The 19,317-nt window shown below is 34.4% G+C and overlaps 1 protein-coding gene across 1 annotated transcript; it reads right to left on the bottom strand.

Annotated features, from left to right (window-relative positions):
• Positions 1 to 13,617: 13,617 nt before the first annotated feature.
• On the bottom strand, positions 13,618 to 18,889 carry LOC145038425 (serine carboxypeptidase-like 2). Its single transcript, XM_078986794.1, has 14 exons — positions 18,747 to 18,889; positions 18,314 to 18,459; positions 16,882 to 16,958; positions 15,846 to 15,968; positions 15,587 to 15,689; positions 15,455 to 15,492; positions 15,274 to 15,375; positions 15,075 to 15,161; positions 14,911 to 14,985; positions 14,695 to 14,766; positions 14,391 to 14,539; positions 14,136 to 14,249; positions 13,981 to 14,035; positions 13,618 to 13,871 (listed from the first exon to the last, which is right to left on the bottom strand). The coding sequence occupies exons 1-14, from the start codon at positions 18,872 to 18,874 to the stop codon at positions 13,776 to 13,778; spliced, it is 1,365 nt and encodes a 454-aa protein (XP_078842920.1). The 5' UTR covers positions 18,875 to 18,889; the 3' UTR covers positions 13,618 to 13,775.
• Between the last annotated feature and the right edge of the window lie 428 nt (positions 18,890 to 19,317).

Raw genomic sequence — 19,317 nt, forward strand, 5'->3', positions numbered from 1 at the left:
AGACTCACCTAAATCACAAAGTTGACTAACACTCAGATCAAAGATGTGACGACCACAACTAACTGCTCCCCCGCCAGATGATGGGTGCTTAACACCTCTTATCAATCCACACAAGGTAAACCCTAAGTCTACCCTCTAAAACATATAAAATTGGACCAAAAGTCAACCTAAGCTGAAAGTCAATGGTCAAAGTCGAATTCAATAGCTCATAATGTCAATTGACCATCCTAACATCGTAACCAACCCTTGGTTACATCATGAGAGGTCACTTGGTCCAATTCCAACTCATCCCGACTTATCCTAGACAACTCAATCAAGGAAAACCACCTGAGCTAACCTCATGACATATGCAACCTTTCCTAACGTTGTGAGCTCCAAGAAACTCATCATAATGGGATCAACCACTCCTCATGTCGTGACACCCCTTGTCTTACGTCGTGAGAACACTCTAAAACCAAAAGTGAAACTTTTAAGTCCTTAATCCATAAATCCTAGAACTCCAAATTTTCAGAAGGTCTTATAACTCCATTATACACTGTAAAGTCGATGTTTTTTTAAACATATATGTCCAATACATGTCTAGATCTGAATTGGGTCAAAAGTTGAAGAAATGACATCCAACTTTCATGCAAGTTTCTAAAACTCAACCATTTTCTAGATCTGAACTCCATAACACTCTTAAGACCCTTATAGCCATAAAGTTGCCAACTTTATGGTTTCCATTCATTCAAACTTGCTAAACAAAGGAGAAAATTAGGATAAAACTTAGATCTTGCCTCATATAATAATAAAGATGGAAGCTTTGACACTAACAATGGTCTAGAAACAATGTAGGGTGATGATAATGATGGCTCCTTGCAAGCCTCTACAAAAGATCTCCTTCTCCTTATAAATTTCTTCTTCTTCAAACAAAGAAAGGCTCCAAAGTGACCAAAAATCAAGCAAGGAAGAAGACTAGGGTTTTTTGAGGTGAAAGAGGGTATGAGGCTGATAAGAAACCCTAAAATGAGTTTAGATGTGCTGAAATACAAAGGAAACCCTAAAAGATCATGGGCTTGGGCTGCATCAGATATCATGTTGTGAGCCTCTAAGTCTCACTTTTTGAGACCAATCCCGATCAGAAGTTCTATTTAAACCCACCTCAGTTCATGACCACTTAAAGGTCACATCCTAAGGCTCTAATTTTTCTAAAATTCCACCTTCTGACTCCTTGAAACCCTAATTCGATTCATCCCGGAAAACGGTTGTTACACTATGTGGTGTATGTTTTGAATATGCTCCTTCATACTTAATGTCCTAACCATTAAACTTGTGAAATCGGGTCTCTTGAGATAAACTTAGGTTTAGGGATTGATATATGTTGCATGACATTAATGTTGTTATTTCATTATCTCTATTTGATATAAAATTATTCTTTGATTGTTACTTAACTAACTAAGGTTACTTTAAGGTTTTTATTTGTTTTAATAATTGTTTTGGAGGATTATAATTCCATAGTTTGTTTTGGTTCATAAATTCCCAACTGATTCGTTTTGGATTATGAATTCGATTTGGGTCATTTAATCCCAATTTATTTAAAATGATTTTATTAAACTTTGGAGCCTTTTTAAATCATAGTATGTTGAGACAGTGTTTGATAAGAATTGGGTAATAAAACGCTTACATTCTTAGATATGATTTTAAAAAATGATTTTTTCAGAAGCGAATACAAGAAAGTTAGATTGCTATCTTCTTACTCAAAATTAATCCACCTCGGGTACTCTCACTAGGCAAATCAATTGCGTAACCTATTTTTTGACATATGCTCAGGTTGAAGATAAAGCCAAGAAGTAGAAAACTTAGCTTGGATTTTGAGAATACCACAACTTATATGGTGAGCTTGAACATGTGTTTTTGATATATTTATTGTTAACAACCTCGCTACTACAAACTTAAAAATGTTGATGCTTTTAGGACCATTTTAATTCCACAAAACCTTACTCTGATCAAATTTGAATTTTTAAAACTAAAGAATTTTCTTAAGATTATTTTCAAATAGACTCTAGCGAGGGATGTTATAAAAACAATAGGTTGTCTAAACAAGATACAATCCTGTCTTTCGGAGTTCTATCTGGTTTCAATTTAAGTTTTAGCAACCTCTATGATTTTCTTCTTATTTTCATGTTTCACTTTGGTAGTTGAGTGTGTGACTTTTTTTTTTCTATTTCCACATACATGATTTTTCTTCGAAAAACAATTCAAGAATTAATGTTTAATTTAACTATCATAAAATAAAATATAATTATAATTCTTTTTTAATTAAATGTTACCTTTATCAGGACTACTTCTGAAAAGTTCTTGTAGATGGCATATAATCTCTTTATCCGTAAAACCCACTTTTGTAACATCCCAAAAATTTCAACAAATTTAAACTTTTCAAAACAACCCATTTATTAAGGAGGTGGTTACAAAACAGTTGTTTCCAAAACATTTATTTAAAACCAAAATCATTTACACATAGTTTTCAAAAACATTCACGTTATCAGAGTATCCCAGAAACCATAAATTCCAAAAACACAAGGATGTGTACAATCATGCCTTCACCTTGCCACGATCCACTGAAGAACCTGAAACCATATACCAAAACTATAAGAACAAACCTTAGTAAGCTCCCCCAAAATACCAACACCCAAACAAAAAAATATACAAATAACAACATGTAATGGGTCCACAACTATACAGACTGGATTACCCCTGAGCCCACAACATGAGCCTTGCTTGCCTGTCGGGCTCACAACTCATGTCTAGATTTCTCCAGAGCCCACAACATGAGTCTGGCTGGCCTATCGGGCCCACAACTCATGTCTGAATTGCTCTCGAGCAAACACATGAGTATGGTTTGCCTATCGGGCCCACAACTCATGTCTGGATGGCTCCCGAGCCCAAAACATTAGTCTGGCTTGCTCCCTCAGTCCTTGGACTGGAATACAAAAGATTAGCACACAGTATGAGTCTGGCATGCCTTATCCGACCCTGATCTCGTATCTGGAATGCTCAGGAGTCCTTAGTATGAGTCTGGCATGCCCTTCCTGGCCCGCAGCTCATATATGGCATACACCAGGGTTTATTGGCTACCGCATGGAGCAATACAACCTCAAACCATTCCACATAACATGTAGACATGTAACAGATAAATACACATACATATAATCAGACAATATCACAGGCAGTCCTACGAATCTACCAGACCGGCATATCAAATTAGCATGCATAACTAACTCATCCTTGACATATCAATAACTACTAGGATATCAATCCAATGGGCCGGCCTTGGTTCCTTCGACCCCTAATTATAGTGAGGAAAATTTACCTCGCATTGCTGATCACACAGACGATCCCTGGCTGTTGGCACCGCCGAACCGGACAACCTTGCACCAACTAAAAATAAATATAAATCTTAATCAATAAATAACTTGATAACCCCAAAATCCGAGGCCCACTGTATAAACTAATTTCCTAAAAGATAAAAGACCATTTTACCTTTTCCTTACTTGTTCCATAACCAAAGTCTAGACCAACCAGCATAGAAGGCCCAAAACCCAAAATGGCAATCCAAAGCCAAAGACACAAGCAACAAAAGCCCAATATGGCCCAACTTCCTAAATTGGCCTAAAATTCTCAAGGGACCAATACCAAGAAAGTCCTTATCCTAACCATGCCCCAAAAATAGAAACCCATTGGCCCAAAAAAGCCAAAATCAAAAGGCCCAATAATGATGAATTGAAGAGTATGTGTAGCGTACTAAAGATGTACCCCAGTTTACACGATCTTGAAGCACAGAGTACAAGTCCTTAAATCACAAAATCAACATTACGTTGAGCATACACTAACGTATGCCCAACGTACTCCTTATACCCCTTTTCCACTTTAATAGACCCTTAATTGGTTAAGACAAAGTTTCAAACTCTCAGATCGGATTCCATAAAACTACTTATCACGTAAAGTTGGCAACTTTACGTGTTTACATGGCAAAATAGACTCAAAAGCTTAATAAGAACTTAATAAGGTTTTTAATGATTGCATAGACCAAAATATATTATGAAGCTTGCATTTATATAAAACTAGGGACTAAATGGTGCTAAGATCTAGCACCCATTGCTTCTGGAGTAGATCAAAAACCCATATTTAACACAAAGACCCAAAAATGCATAAAATACTCCATGAACTAGATCGAAAATATAAGATCCCCAAGGTATAAACTTTTTACTTTCATGATGTGGATCAAGATGCAACAAGCCTGGATCAAAAAGCCTCAAGAAATCCCACACTTCTCCTAGAAGCTCCTTCTTCTTCCATGAGCACCAAAAGCATGAAATAACACCCAAAAACTCAAAAAGCACTCAAATTGGGGCTAGGTTTCATTTCTAGGGTTTAGAGGAGTGAAGGTTGAAGGTTGAAGGTACTATGGTTAGATGATGAGATATGGGGTTTAAATAGGGTCTAAAACCCAAAAATAGGGTTTGGAATTGACTAAAGTACGCCCAACGTACTTCCTATACGCTATGCGTACTCCAAAGAAGGATCACAACCATTTGGCTTAGTATGCCCAACGTACTCAAGATATACACCCCACGTACTGGCCCTCCTTCTAGTATGCCATGCGTACACTCGTGTACGCCCCGCGTACCTAGTGAAACCCTAATTTCACAAATCTTCGGAAGGCCATAACTTCTTCATTACAAGTCCGATTTTGATGATCCATATATCCACGAAAAGGTAACGACAAGCTCTACATTTATATCAAATCATAGCGGCCTTAAGAGCTTCCAAAAAAAATCCAAATTTTTATAAAAGCCTGAACTGACACTTTACCGAAATACCCCCAAGCTCCAAAACACGAACCGAACACCCATATCACCTTAATTAGATTACTCGCACCCAAATGGGTCTAGATTTTGCCTTTCCAAAGGCCCTAAGCCTTATGATGATCGATCTTCGGGCCACTGGCTCAAATTAGGAATCGATTTGGAACAAGTGTGAGAACAAGGATCTGATTACATAGGGACAACTTTTGAAAACTCAAACCTTGAGTTAATGATTAAGATCAATGTCTACTTCTGATTATAAGTTCCAGTCAAGTCCAGCAAGACCAGTCGAGACTGAAGATAAGAATCAACAAAGTACTTCAAGTATTAAATACGAAGTAATGAGAATGATCAAAGTAAATAAAATAAGTGTGCAAATAATATGTTTGAAGATTTATTTCAAAGAAAAGTGAGTGTAGAGTAAATACGAAAATATATATATCTTTGGAGAAACAATCCTTCTTATGTTCTTGGCATTAAAATCACCATAAATTGGAAAAAAGGTTACATCAAAAAAACTCTAAAACATACATAGGACCGGATAAAAGAGTTATTTCTGACAGTCTGATTATCCATGTTGACAAAAGAGACTAAGTCCCATGATTGGTTACATTAAACAAAATGACAAGATAAATTAATACAGACAGATACATCATTTCTGAACATCTTCTTCATTTCAAACTACCTTCACTTCGTAACAAAAGTTTTACTCCTGAAGTCAACTCCACTTCTAATTTGACTCTAGAACATTTTCTATTTATGAACTAAGACTGATCTCGGAACTTTGTTGTGTGATTGATAGAGGTTCACTTCAAGGTACTAATAATTTCCCCCTAAGTGCACGTAGCAATCAGATCAACTTAGTTTGCTTCTTCCCTGATGAATGTGTATGCTCGATACATCTGTTCTTTGACTTCAGTGTACCATTGGAGCTGACTCACAAACTTTTCCTTGCCATGTTCGGATGCTTCGGACTTGGATGCACGACTGATGAATTTCGAAGAACTTTAGTTGGAACTAGGTGTTTGTCGAGGACTCAAAAGAAGTCGTTTTTGTTTGTCTTTCATTGCTTTTAGACAAACCTTAGCACCGGTACATCGATGGGCCCTTCAGCTAGTAACTCACCTTCTGGCAGAATGAAGTCGATTTTGGCTAAGTAGTTTTCGATTCCAAACAGATATGCTAATTCATAGTCGCATCTGTAGAATTCAACCACATAATCCTTGAGGAAGCTTAAGGCAGCATGATAAGCTCCCATGCTAAGATCATTAGCTTGATGGTTTAAGAAATGAGCAATAGTGTTTAGGATGTCGTTTGGATTAATTTCAAGAAAATCAATGTCAGAGACGATGTATTGTGTTGGTTTATTTCGGAGGATGTAGTAGTGAAACAACACACATTTGAGTTCAAACTTGGTTAGGACCTTCCTTGCAAACCCAGAGATTTTGGTGATCCTTTTTCTTTGGAGGGAATCTGGAGTGGTGAATTTGATGAACTTCAAGGATGAGCTTCTTACCCTTGTCTTGCTTTTTGTTAAGGATGGAAAGTCTATGTTTCATGTTTTCATCAATTGAAAGATTTGGAGGACAGGAAGGTAGAGGCTCTTCTGGAATATCATCGGGCTTCCGGAGTGGAGAACCCTCATCAATAGGAGCTATCTTGGGAGTAGAGACGGGAGGCAACATTGATGCAGTGGATCGGAAGGCATTAGTCATTAACTTGCTTATTTACTTTGGCCTCATCTATACTTCTTTTAAAAATGTTATCTAGAGTGGATGGCCAATTGAATACTGACCAAATCCTCTTCTCTTCTTCTGTCTATACTTTAGCAGGATACTTATGTGGATCTGGAAGTCCTACTACTCCATTTCTAACATACATCACTATCGTCATCATCATCATCAAAATTTTCATCTCGGAGTTGGAATTCCGAAGCAGGTCTCCAAGGTTGATTTCTCTAGTTTGGTCCTTCTCCCCCTCTTGCAGCGGAGAATATTGTGACCGGTGCAAGTGAGGAAGACTCCTGAAGTTACGAAAAGCATTCAAACACCTTCTGAAATCTAGTGTTGATTTAAAGAGTGAGAGTATCATAAGCTTCAACTGTTGGGGCTTGAGCTTTGAGATGATCAAAGAGTTTGTTGAGAATCGAGAGCATTTCATCCAATTTGTTATTCAGAACATCAACAATGTTCCATGATGCTCTGAGAAATTTGATAAGAACTTGTTGGATGATCAAGTTCATTTCATCCTTCTTCCGAATCTCCTTCTCTAATCACTGTATTTGGTTTTCATGAAGGATGTGGTTTTTCTTCATGAGCTCACTTAATGAATTGAGCATGTCGTCATGAACTTTAAGCATGGTGGAGATGGTGTCAAGATAGTGATCGACACTTGCATCGTATTTCTTCTCCAGTTCCTCTATCGTGTGCTTGAGTCTTATAGAAATGAGTTGATCCAACTGAGCTTCTCGTTCTGCAACTGTTGGTCTGGATTTGTTGGTTTCAGACAAGGGTTGTAAAATAGCATCAAGTTTGGAATCCAGTCCAAAAACTTTTTCATCAATCTTTGAAATGAGTCCGGCTACAGAGGTTTCAAGGGCATCGACCTTTTTCATGGTGTCCGAGACATTAGTTTGAATATCCAAGAGAGCAAACAGATGGATATAATTCCCCTGCAGAAGATCCGGTGTCCGAAGTAGAATCTTGACGATTGGCTTTGTTGAGTGTCAGATTCACTTGTGGTTCAGAAGGACCAGAATTTGTGGTAGCATCAACGTCTTGGGGTTTTGGAGTTGAATCAGCTGCAACACTAGGATTAACTTGAGCATGATCTTTGCTTTGAATGTCTTCATCTGTGGGTTCAGAGGAGGATGATGAGAGCCCGAAATCAAAAAGTGATTTTGATGGAGATGGTTTAGACTGAAAGCGAACAGATGGTAGCACAAGAGTATCGATAACAGAGGTACCATCATCATCAAAAATCATTTCTTCTGAAAGTTATTCGTTGGGATCAGAATGCATAGAATCATGATGTTGAGTCTTTGGAGTTTATCCAAATGAAAAATTCAAGTTAGTAATTTCATCAGAAGGATCAACAAATGGTAAGTTGCTTTGAATAACCTTGTTTCTCATTGAGATGAGAGTCGCTTCAACTTGGAAGCTGGTGAGTTCCGGATGCCTTTAATGTGCCTTGTTAACATAATCTTCCCAAAATGGATCAATAGCACCTGGTCGTCATGTACCCTTACTGGGTATCAGACGAGTTGAGGCACTTGAGGTTGGAGGGACTACCCCAGCCTCGGAATGCTTGGGGTCCGGAACATGGGTTTCGGACCATACGTGTGTTGAAGAATGTGGAAGATCAAATGTGACACGTGGGTTTGTTCCAGGGGAAAAGAACTATCATCAACACCGACATCACCTTGTTGGGAATGTGATGGTGGATTGTATGGAGATTCCCCGTGAGTGTGTGTTTGTGTTTTTGAAACTACGAGGGGTACCTCAGAATAGTGGGTAGATGGGGTATACAAATGGCCAGAGTCAACCAAAATGTCTTTGAATCCTACCTGTTGAGAGGAGGAATCGACTTTGGTTCTCTTTATGGCTTTGGATTTGGAAGGAAATGTTTTCCTCTTAGCTGATTTCTTCTTCTTTCCACCTAAGGGAACTGTCTGGGCCACTTTCGGAGTGGGCTCAAAGGGGACCAGGTCAGATTGTGTTGGGTCATACACAATCAAGGTCTCCATGTGATATTTCAAATGAATGGATCCGGAAGGTAGGACGACTAAATATCTGTTGCCCTCTACATTTACAAAATATCCTCATAAATCACAATATTATTAAAAAGCTTATATATGTTCACAAATTTACTACTCATAAGAATTTCTCTATTGATTTTGATCCTTTCGGTTTTACTGTTCTTGATTATCAGACTCATCGCCCTCTAATCTGTTGTGTTAGCTCCGAACATCTCTATCCGGCCAAAAGTTCCACAAGTCATGCTTTTATCACCACATCACCCACCACTTAGAATTGATGACTCGGTCATCCCGAATATCAAATCTTGAAGCATTTATCTTCTAATAGTTCAATTTCTTGTCGTTTATCTAAGAATAATGTTACTTGTCAAGCATGTTAACTTGGAAAATATACTAGACTTGCTTTTTCTTTGTCTGATTCTACTGTTTCTACACCTTTTGAGATTATTCATTCTGATTTGTGGACATCTCCTATTTCTAGTTACGGTGGATTGAAATATTACATTTTGTTTCTTGATTATTATACTCACTAAGTTTGGGGTTATCATCTAAAACAAAAATAAAAAGATTTTGCCAAAATTTTAAACTCTTCCAACCTCATCAAAACTCAATTTGGGGGAATAATCAAACAATTTCAATGTAATAATGGGGGAATACAATAATAAATCTTTCCATGATCACTTCATGTCCAATGACATCACCTTTTATTTGTCTTGCCTCCACATGTCACACCCCCGGCCGACGGCAGAAACACCGGGCGGTGTAACTTCATTCTTGTATGACAATTATTAAACATACATTGAACAGTAAATATGAATTTTATAAACCACATACCTTTATTGATGATATAAAGTTACATTATTCTTTTCTTCCTAGTAATTATTACATAGTTTTCGAACTATCGCACATGTTTTAACAGACAGATGTTCCATATGAATAGAAAGGATAATAGTATTTGGAAACAAAAGTTCCCATGTTCAAGTAACATTCTAGGTTATCAAGTTCCTAAAAACACATGTGTTTTGAAAATACGTCAACATAAAGTTGGTGAGTGAACAGGTTTTGACTCTGAGTAAAAATAGTACTTTTTCCAAGTTTCAAAAGTATAAATCATAGTTTAAAAGTGTCATTCTGACTCATACTCGTTTCAAATATATAAAAGATCTCCTAGGTATAATGGTTTACTTACTGAATAAGTAGTATACCTATAGTTTCATATCCTATGAGTATAAGTGTTTGTAATCCCATACAAAAGAAGGTTGCTATGTATAAATCTTATTTCAATTCTATACGAGTGTGTGTACTAGGTATAATTGTTTACTTAATGAATAAGTAGTATACCTACAAGTTCCTTGTACTTAGAGTATAAGTGTTTGGTAATCTTATACTTAACATTAATACTTGTATATCGACAAAGTATAATGTTTCTAGAGTATAGTCGTGCTACCATGAGTCCATAACCGCGACTATATGACTAGTTTCAAACCTTTGATTGGTACTACAAGTGTCGCACCTTGGTAATAGATTATGCACGCTTCATCGAAGTTGGAGTAGAATAAATTGGGATCGTCCATCACCCGAAATAAACTGTTGGGTTATAGTTAGCAACCACGGGTGGGGGTGTTAACCCGTATAGATCTATAAACAACTTCCTCACTTGTAGAGGATTAGCGGTTACAGGTCAGAGGATTCTGCTAAGATTTTAGTCTTAGTTGATGAACTAAATAGCTCATGCAGACTTTATCGAGTTTCGATAGTTCTAAAAATGAAAGCATATTCGTGTCTAAAACCCTAAGTTACCAGACTATGCTTTAAACATTGCTCCTAATTTTTATAATACTCAGGAAGTACAACAGCTATACCTGAAGTAAAAATGCCATGTTTTATCTAACATAAAACCAATAATAGCAACACACTTAACAAGTCAAAGATAACTTCAAAGTATCAAATATATAAATCAATATCAAGTTTTAATCAATGTAAAACTGATGACGATAACATACCCGTAGTTGTATAGTTTCAAAATATCCAATATATCATACGTATATATATATATATATATATATATATATATATATATATATATGATTTAAAATTACTATATCCAGGTTAATAAAATTTTATGTTGATCCGAACATACGATCATATAAACATAATATTAACTTTTATATAATATTTAGCATGCATTTTCCCCCGAAAACATTAAAAAGTGGGGCCATGAAACTCACCCTAGTAGCGTGATTTGATAGAATCTAACTAAAAATAGATAGAGGCTTGAAGTCGTCAAGCTTCAGAACAAAAATGCCTTCAGCAATCAAGAGAGGGAAAGAAAGTTTTGTGTAATGAGAAAAAGGGTCTCACTTGCTATTAATAGACTGTCCAAGGCCCTCTCACACTGTGAGCCACAAATGCTCACATTGTGAGATATAGAGTATCATCTCGTAGACTTTCCATTTGGTTTCTAGCTTCGAAAAGTGTCCATATGACATCTCATGTCGTTAGAATGACATGCTCACGTTGTGAGACCTAATCTTATCACTCTGTAGACTTTCCATCTGCATTCTAGCCTTGAAAAGTGTCCTGGAGCACTCTCACATTGTGAAAATATATGCTCACGTCGTGATCTTTGACAAATTAGGGTTTTTGGCAAGTCTCATGCTCTCAGACTACTAGATCTTCGTAAGATCACAGCTTTCACATATGAGCTCTATTTTTAATGTTCTTTATATCCACATGTAGGTATATCCAACCACTACAACTTTCTTTTGGATTCCATTATCTATTTCTCACTATATTTTAATTTCTTCTTATTATAGAGGCTATAATGTTAGAATTTATCATAACTTCTTCATGCAAAGTCATATTTAGACGTTCTATATATTTTTGGAATCGTATAGATGTGTAGTGTTGAATGAAATTTTCATTAAAGATTAAATTACATTACAAAGTAAATTGATTATAATATGTGTTTGTTATATTTACGAGAATTATCTTTGACCTAATTTTGACTGATGTTACACCACACCTCTCAACAAAATGACGATCTGAACGCATGATCTGTACCATATATAATATGATGCAGACTCTCCTTTTCACTCTCAACTACCTCCTAAATTTTGGCCCAAAGCTCTCCATGTGGCAGCCAACTTACTCAACATCCTTCCATCCATCTCTATATCTAATGACACTCCCCATTATCGCCTATTTCAACGACATCCCCACATACTACCATCTTCGTGTTTTTGGATGCCTATGCTTCCCTCGCCTTTACATAACTCATAAGCTTCAATCATCATCCAACCTATGTATTCTCCTTAATTACCCCACATACCATCATGGTTTTTGCTTCTTCGATCTCTCCACTCGAAAAATCGTTACATCTCGTCATGTCACTTTTGATGATACTATCTTTCCTTATGGATCGATCACCCCCACTGATCCCCCATCTTATAATTTTCTCTATGATTTCAACATATCCCCTAATCTTCATCTCATTTTAGACCCCCCCTCCTTTCCTTCCGACCCACCAACTCTGGCTTCTGACCTACCCCATGCTCTTAAGTTTGAGGTGGGTCCTTCCTAACCTCCTCCCTTCCCTCCACTTGCAGCTACTTCCCCCATTTTCTTTCCTTATGTGGCTCCTAATCCTCCTCATGTTCAGCACATGCAAATTAGCACTAAGAGTGACATAGTGAAACCTACACAAAGACTTAACTTACACTCCACCTCCATTTCCTCTGTCTCAAGTTCACATCTACAGGCATTGAAAGATCCAAACTAGCATAAAGTCATGAATGAAGAGTGTAATGCTCTTAGTACAAATGGTACTTGGGTGCTTGTGCAACGACCACCTTGAGCCAATGTGGTTCGTTATATGTGGCTCCTTAAGAAGAAATTTAATGTTAATGGGACTCTCTCGCAATATAAAGCGCGTTTAGTGGCACACGGCATTATCATCAATAGGAGCTTGATTGTGATTTTAGTCCATTTGTAAAACCAGCCACCATTCGCATGATACTCTGTCTGATCATCTCTAGACACTGGCACTTTCATCAGGTTAACGTGAAGAACGCCTATCTTCACGTTCATCTTTAGGAGAAAATTTACATGCTTTAGCCCCTGGACTTTCGAGATCACTAGCATCCAGACTACGTTTGTCACATTCAACGATCATTATACGGCCTCAAACAAGCAGCTCAGGCTTGGTATCAACGATTTGCTCAACATTTTCTTTACATAAGGTTTCAGCATAGTCTCGCAACATTATCTTTATTTATTTATCACAATGGCGTTGATACCACTTATCTCTTTCTTTATGTTGATGACATTGTCCTCGAAACGACAGGAAGTTATTTCTCGATCTAGTGTCGAGGCAGTATTGTAGCGTTGCTAACGTCGTTGAAGAGACATGTTGGGTTTGTAACATATTACATGAGCTTTATCCGGCTACCAAAGTCACCATCATCTATTGTGATAATATTAGCTCAGTCTACATGCATGTGAATCCATTTCAGCACCAACATACGAAACACATTGAGATTGACATTTATTTTTTACGTGATTTGGTTGCTCGAGTCTTTGTTCAAGTCTTTCATGTTACATCTTCCACTCAGTATGCAGACATATTTACCAAATGTCTACCATCACAACTCTTCAACGATTTCAAGTCCAGATTGAACATACAAAACTTTCCTCCCGTTCAAATTGTGGGGGATATTAGCGGACTCTATATTTTGTACAAATTATTAGTTCTAGCCCATTGTTGGTTAGCTAATATGTATTGGTCCATTGTACTAGCTTGTATTTATACGTATTCAATAACCCATTTCCAATTTATGGGAAGTTATCACTTAGCATGGAATGCTAATTTAACGTGAGCGGCTATTTTTTAAAAACAAATTAAATTTGGTTATTATATGCAAACCTTACACATTTGGTTAAATTACTCATTTTCCCTTTAAAAATGCTGTCAAAGTTTAAGTGTTGTCTTAGCATTATCCCACAAATAATGACACATTTATAAAAATGTATTATCGTTATAACGTATAGTCATTCCAGAAGCCTGAGTTTGTCGTTACACTCCATATTCCAATGTGTTACATCAAAAGTCAGACAGTGTACATATAGAGTCAAATAAATAACCTTTCGTAATAAAAGAACTTAGTTAAAGGGTGTTAAGATTTTGTAGAGTTAGTATGTGAAGCAAGCCATGCCTCTACAATGACCAAAGCTTCTTCAGGCTTGTACAATGCCACCGAATGACCCCCACCCTGCAAAAAACAATCGCAATTAATCACCATCATAATCCCTACAACTTTTATGCACACTATCACCATTATAATCCCGACGCACATATAGAGATAAGTTACAAGTTCTCACCTTAATAGTCGCATATCTCAAAGAGTATTTGGCTTTTGAGTATGTCTTCTGATACCTATACATATATAACAAGAATATGGGCAACGTTCGATTACCAAAACTAAGGTGAATTGAATGGCATTTGTTATTTCGTTCTATAAAAATAATAAACTTACCCAGCGACTTGACTACTAACGAACCATGGTTTCCATGTGTTTACAGTTGTAAGATTAAGACTATTGATCCACTGCTTCGTGCCCATATATGGAAACGTCATGTCATGATCACCACTGCAATAAATCAATTCAATACCACTTCAAACACACATGCAAAAACTAATCCAAATAATTATCTAGATCTTTCGTATATTTGTAATTAATATATTCAAAACCTCAAGCATAAATTAGATACAAGTTTGACAGAGAGATTACTTGATGATCAAAGCATGACAATTTTTGGTAATAAGTTTTTTATGGTAGGCCAAACTGCTGAAGATGTTGTAGGAGTAAGTTATAGTGTTGTTTTTCCCATATAAAGCACGAATGCTTGTGTTAGTGAACTGCCATTTATCTACTGTACCCTGTACATTAAGCAAATATCCTTACCTATAATGAAAAATTATGGTACATATTTAATTAATTCTCTTGAAAACAATACTTTGTAACAAAGGACAGATTCTATTTTGTTGGGATACATATATCAACTGCTAAATAAGATTAATATTAACGTGCGTACCTCGCGAATGTGGAGAGCTTGTCGGACGGCTTTTGTGTTTGCCCAAGTATTAGAATAAAAATAAATGGACTCCTATATATTAAAGACATAATATGATATTTAATTAGTATGTATACACGTGTTCGTTAACTAATTGTGAAGAAAACATGTGTATTATTCCATTATTTGCTGTAGTGGTAATGTAAGACATTTAGAGCGTTTTTAGGATTTAATTACTCGACAAATTGATTTTGGATCTTGTGTGTCGCAAAGTGGCTCTAAGATGTGATTTACGTTAATTCGAGCTAGACACTGCAATCGAGAACATTTAGGATATATGAGGATTGAATATATTATATATAACAAAAAGACAATGAAAATTAATTCGTTAATCGACTCACCTCATTTATGGGCCGAAGACTATTCAAACATAATGTGTTATTTGGATTTACATATACATATTTACCTTCACAATTTTCTTTTGCTGGCTGACAAAAATCAAAATTATGAAAGTTTAGGATTAATATATAATTAACCTTGAAGTATAACAAATCTTATTTCGTTTCTCTATGTAATTAATTAATTAATGACTCATGGTACCTCGTAGATTTCATCTTCTATTAATGCAGCCCGATAAGCAAATTCAATTCTTGAATTAAAATCTATGAACTTATCTGTTAGCGGGTTCACAATCAAGAAACCCTACAACCCAAAGTACATGAAACATGAATCCAAAAGAAATAGAAGAAAAATAAAAATATTTACTTATATATTAAGCTACCTTGATATTCAATTTTGGTTTAACCTTTCGTTCATTGCCTACAAAATGGAAAAAGGAACATCAGGTTCTCATTTTTTTCAAAGGATGATCATCATGTTGTCCTTTTTAACTAAAACTACAATTTTTTTTTACCATTGTATATTTTTGAAACGACATTTGGAATGATTATTCCCATATAAGAAATCCCCGTAATATACAATTGATTACTGAGAAACGTAGGATGGTCTATGAGCCACTGCAAGATGGACATCAATTAAGAGATAAAAACATAATATTCTAGTAGTATAGTACATAAATGACAAACCAAATTTTATGTACGTAGGAAAGATTGATATACTAATTAAAAAGCTTTTAGGATATATATTGATCCTAAATAAATTATGTTTCTTACCTTTCGTGTAAAATCATATGCATGAGTAACTACAAGAGAGTCGGTACTCCTTGATGATTCCCATGTCTTCGCATATGAAAATCCAGTCCCAACAGGTAAATCTATAAATATGACGTTAGCCGTCTATAAAATACAAAAAATATATACTTTAGATTGTTACATGATATAATTAATTAGAGAAATGAATGTTATATATATATATATATATATATATATATATATATATATATATATATATATATATATATATATATATATATATATATATATATATATATATATATATATATATATATATATATATATATATATATATATATATATAGGGTTAGGTTCATTTGAGACCACCTATATTTTGTGAGACCGTGAGACGCATTTTTTTTATTTTTTTTATTTTTTTTAGTCAATTCATGTTCCGAAAATAATATTTAAAAAAGAATTTTTTGATTTTTCCATTTTTTTTGCATTTTAAAATTATTTTTTAGAATATGTACAGTGTAATATTCTATTTAGAATATTTCACGTATTTTTCAAAAAAAATAGAATTTTTTTTATTTATTTTTTATTTTTTTTAGTTAATTCAAGTTCCGAAAATAATATTTAAAAAAAGAATTTTTAGATTTTTCCATTTATTTTGCATTTTAAAATTATTTTTTAGAATATGTCAGTGTAATATTCTATTTAGAATATTTCACGTATTTTTCAAAAAAAAAAAAAAAGGAATTTTTTTTATATTATTTTTAGTTAATTCAAGTTCCGAAAATAATATTTAAAAAAACAATTTTTGGATTTTTCCATTTATTTTGCATTTTAAAATTATTTTTAGATTTGGTCTCACGGTCTCACAAAATTAGAATGGTCTCAAATTAACCTAAACCTATATATATATATATATATATATATATATATATATATATATATATATATATATATATATATATATATATATATATATATATATATATATATATATATATATATATATATATATATACACACACACAAACGCACGCACGGGTGCACACTTTTTTTAAACCTTTGTCCATGAATATGGGTTCACTTCCAAATTTACTTTAGTTCTCCTTGAATTCGCATAGTTGAATTTAAGTGGACCTACAACAAAAGTTCATCGAATATAATGTTTCATATGATTGCGAATGATAAATTGAAGTACATTATATTCACATTGCAATTTCGTTTAGTTTTGAATGAACTTTAATATAGTTTGTAACAACAATTTTAAAAGATTTTAGTTCTGGAACTCATCATCAAAAATCAAAGAGAAAATGATTTACAAGCATAACGAAGTATTCAAACCGTTTAAATAACCTCAATTATGTTTTGTGTATTTAAAAAAACTCAACAAACTTAACCTTTTGTCTAAAAAAGTCAATGATTTCCAAACCGTTCAAAAAACATTAATCATGTTTTGTCTGTTAAAAATGTTAATTAAGTTCGTTAATTTTTTTGAACAGACAAAACAAGATTGATGTTTTTTAAAAGGTTTGGAAATTCCGTTACATGTCATTTTCCTGATATGGTAATAAGTAATGTGTTTCTCTTTTTTGACTTCCATAGAATTAAACTTAATTAGTTAAGCTTTTTTAAATAAAAAGTTAAGTTCGTTAGGTTTTTTTAATAGAAAAAACATGATTAATATTTTTTGAATGGTTTGGAAACTTCGTTGGTCTCGTAAGTCATTTTTCCAAAATCAAAATTCTTAGAATTTTCTTGAAATATCTCAAATAATAACAGCAAAGTTGTTGAGAAATTTGATTTTATTTTCATTTTTTCGACATACATTTTGTGCGTTACATGGTCTTCATAGGGCCAAATTAGTATTATTAATAAAAAAAAATACAAAAAAAAGTTTCACATGCATGGTTGAGCAGAATCATATTATATGCAATCTGGTTTATTTGGTATTTATGTAACAAAAAATTTTGACAACTTATAAAAAGTTAATTAGGAACCCATGTGGTTCGGTTACAATTACTTGTAAATATTAAATTGTTCTTACACATCTACAGTTTATAGCTGTTTGTCCTAAATTATTTATATACATTTACTTGAATTATAAAAATAGAAAATTTCGTATCATAGTATCTTATTATTATCATTCTTTTGATAATAATTAAAAATAAAAGATAAAAAAGATAGTGACATAAACAATCATATTTCACTGACTCTTTTTTTTGTAGGGTATGAGTTAAAAACTTTTCCACGAAGTCATGAAGATCTTTTTGTGGATTATCAATATATCTCATTACATGTGGCCAATATAAAATATATATTGCATCAAGTTGAGTTGACTTATTTATAGCTTTTTGAAAATAACTAGTGCATGCTATATAATAGCAGAAACTAAACTATTAATTAGATCCAACTTTTTGGCTCGTTGAAAATAAAAAATAAAAACTATTTGGATCTAACTAATAAAAGTAACTATAAACGAATAATAAACGTACCGATTTGATAGAGGAATGGAACTATGCCGGAAGTTCCAGGGCCACCGGTGAGATAAAGAAGCAACGGATCTTTCTTTGGATTTCTTTGAGACTCCACAAAATAGTAAAACAATTGCACTTCTTCGTCTTTTCCGACTCCAACATAACTTTAAAACACAAATTCAATCCGATTAACAATATTCTAAATCCCCAAAAACCATATCGAAGGGGAAACTTATGTTGTATAGTTCATTTAGCGTTATATGAACTCATCATAATTTCTATATGGAGAAAAAACATGCAATGTAATACAAAATCTCTTTTGTCGTTTGAATTTTGAAAAATCATATCTGAGATTTTTCTCGTAAAAGACCAACAACTGGCTGTTTTAAGAAGATTTTGATTGAAGAGGGTGAAGTTTGAAGAGCAAAGATGTAGGTAGATAGATGCATACCCTGTTTCGAGTGTAAATGGAAGATTGCCAGAAAAGCCAGGGAGGTTTTCCACGATTGACTTGGAATGTGAGAAGGCTACCATGTGCGTTTGCAGTATCAACAGTATGATGATGAAAGAGATTCGCATTTTGCTTCTTGACTCCATCACACCTTCACTTCAACACGTCTATGAGTATATATATATGGACAGATTTACAACAATGATCCTTGTGGTTTCTTAATTTTCAAGATTCGTCCTTATTATTTTTTGTTGGTGAGAATGGTGGTTGTGGTTTCCCAAATTTGCATAGATGATCCTTTTGCATCACCGATTTGAATTCATACGTTAAGGCTACACACACTACTAGAAAACATTGAGTTTGCGTCACCGAATCGCTACGGATCAGCTACAGAATGGGACGCTCTAGTTTAGTAACGGAATAGCTAATTAGCTACGGATTTTATTTTTTCGATTTTTCGGACACCAAACGTCGTTTTTTTCGCTCCGTTTTTTCCATATATCTATTATACATGATTATTCATATTTTCACCAACTTATGGCTATTACTATCATTCATAAAGTCGTGAGCA

This window comes from Lactuca saligna, chromosome 4, assembly GCF_052625555.1.
Source record: "Lactuca saligna cultivar CGN05327 chromosome 4, ASM5262555v1, whole genome shotgun sequence".
Classification (NCBI taxonomy): domain Eukaryota; kingdom Viridiplantae; phylum Streptophyta; class Magnoliopsida; order Asterales; family Asteraceae; genus Lactuca; species Lactuca saligna.

What these genes read in the sequence shown, in the direction of transcription:
- LOC145038425 (XM_078986794.1), bottom strand. Translation starts at nt 18,874, where the DNA reads ATGCGAATCTCTTTCATCATCATACTGTTGATACTGCAAACGCACATG. An exon ending in AAGCTCTCCACATTCGCGAG is followed by an intron (nt 14,540 to 14,694) that starts GTACGCACGTTA and finishes CTTAATGTACAG; the next exon opens with GGTACAGTAGATAAATGGCA. An exon ending in TGAGATATGCGACTATTAAG is followed by an intron (nt 13,872 to 13,980) that starts GTGAGAACTTGT and finishes TGTTTTTTGCAG; the next exon opens with GGTGGGGGTCATTCGGTGGC.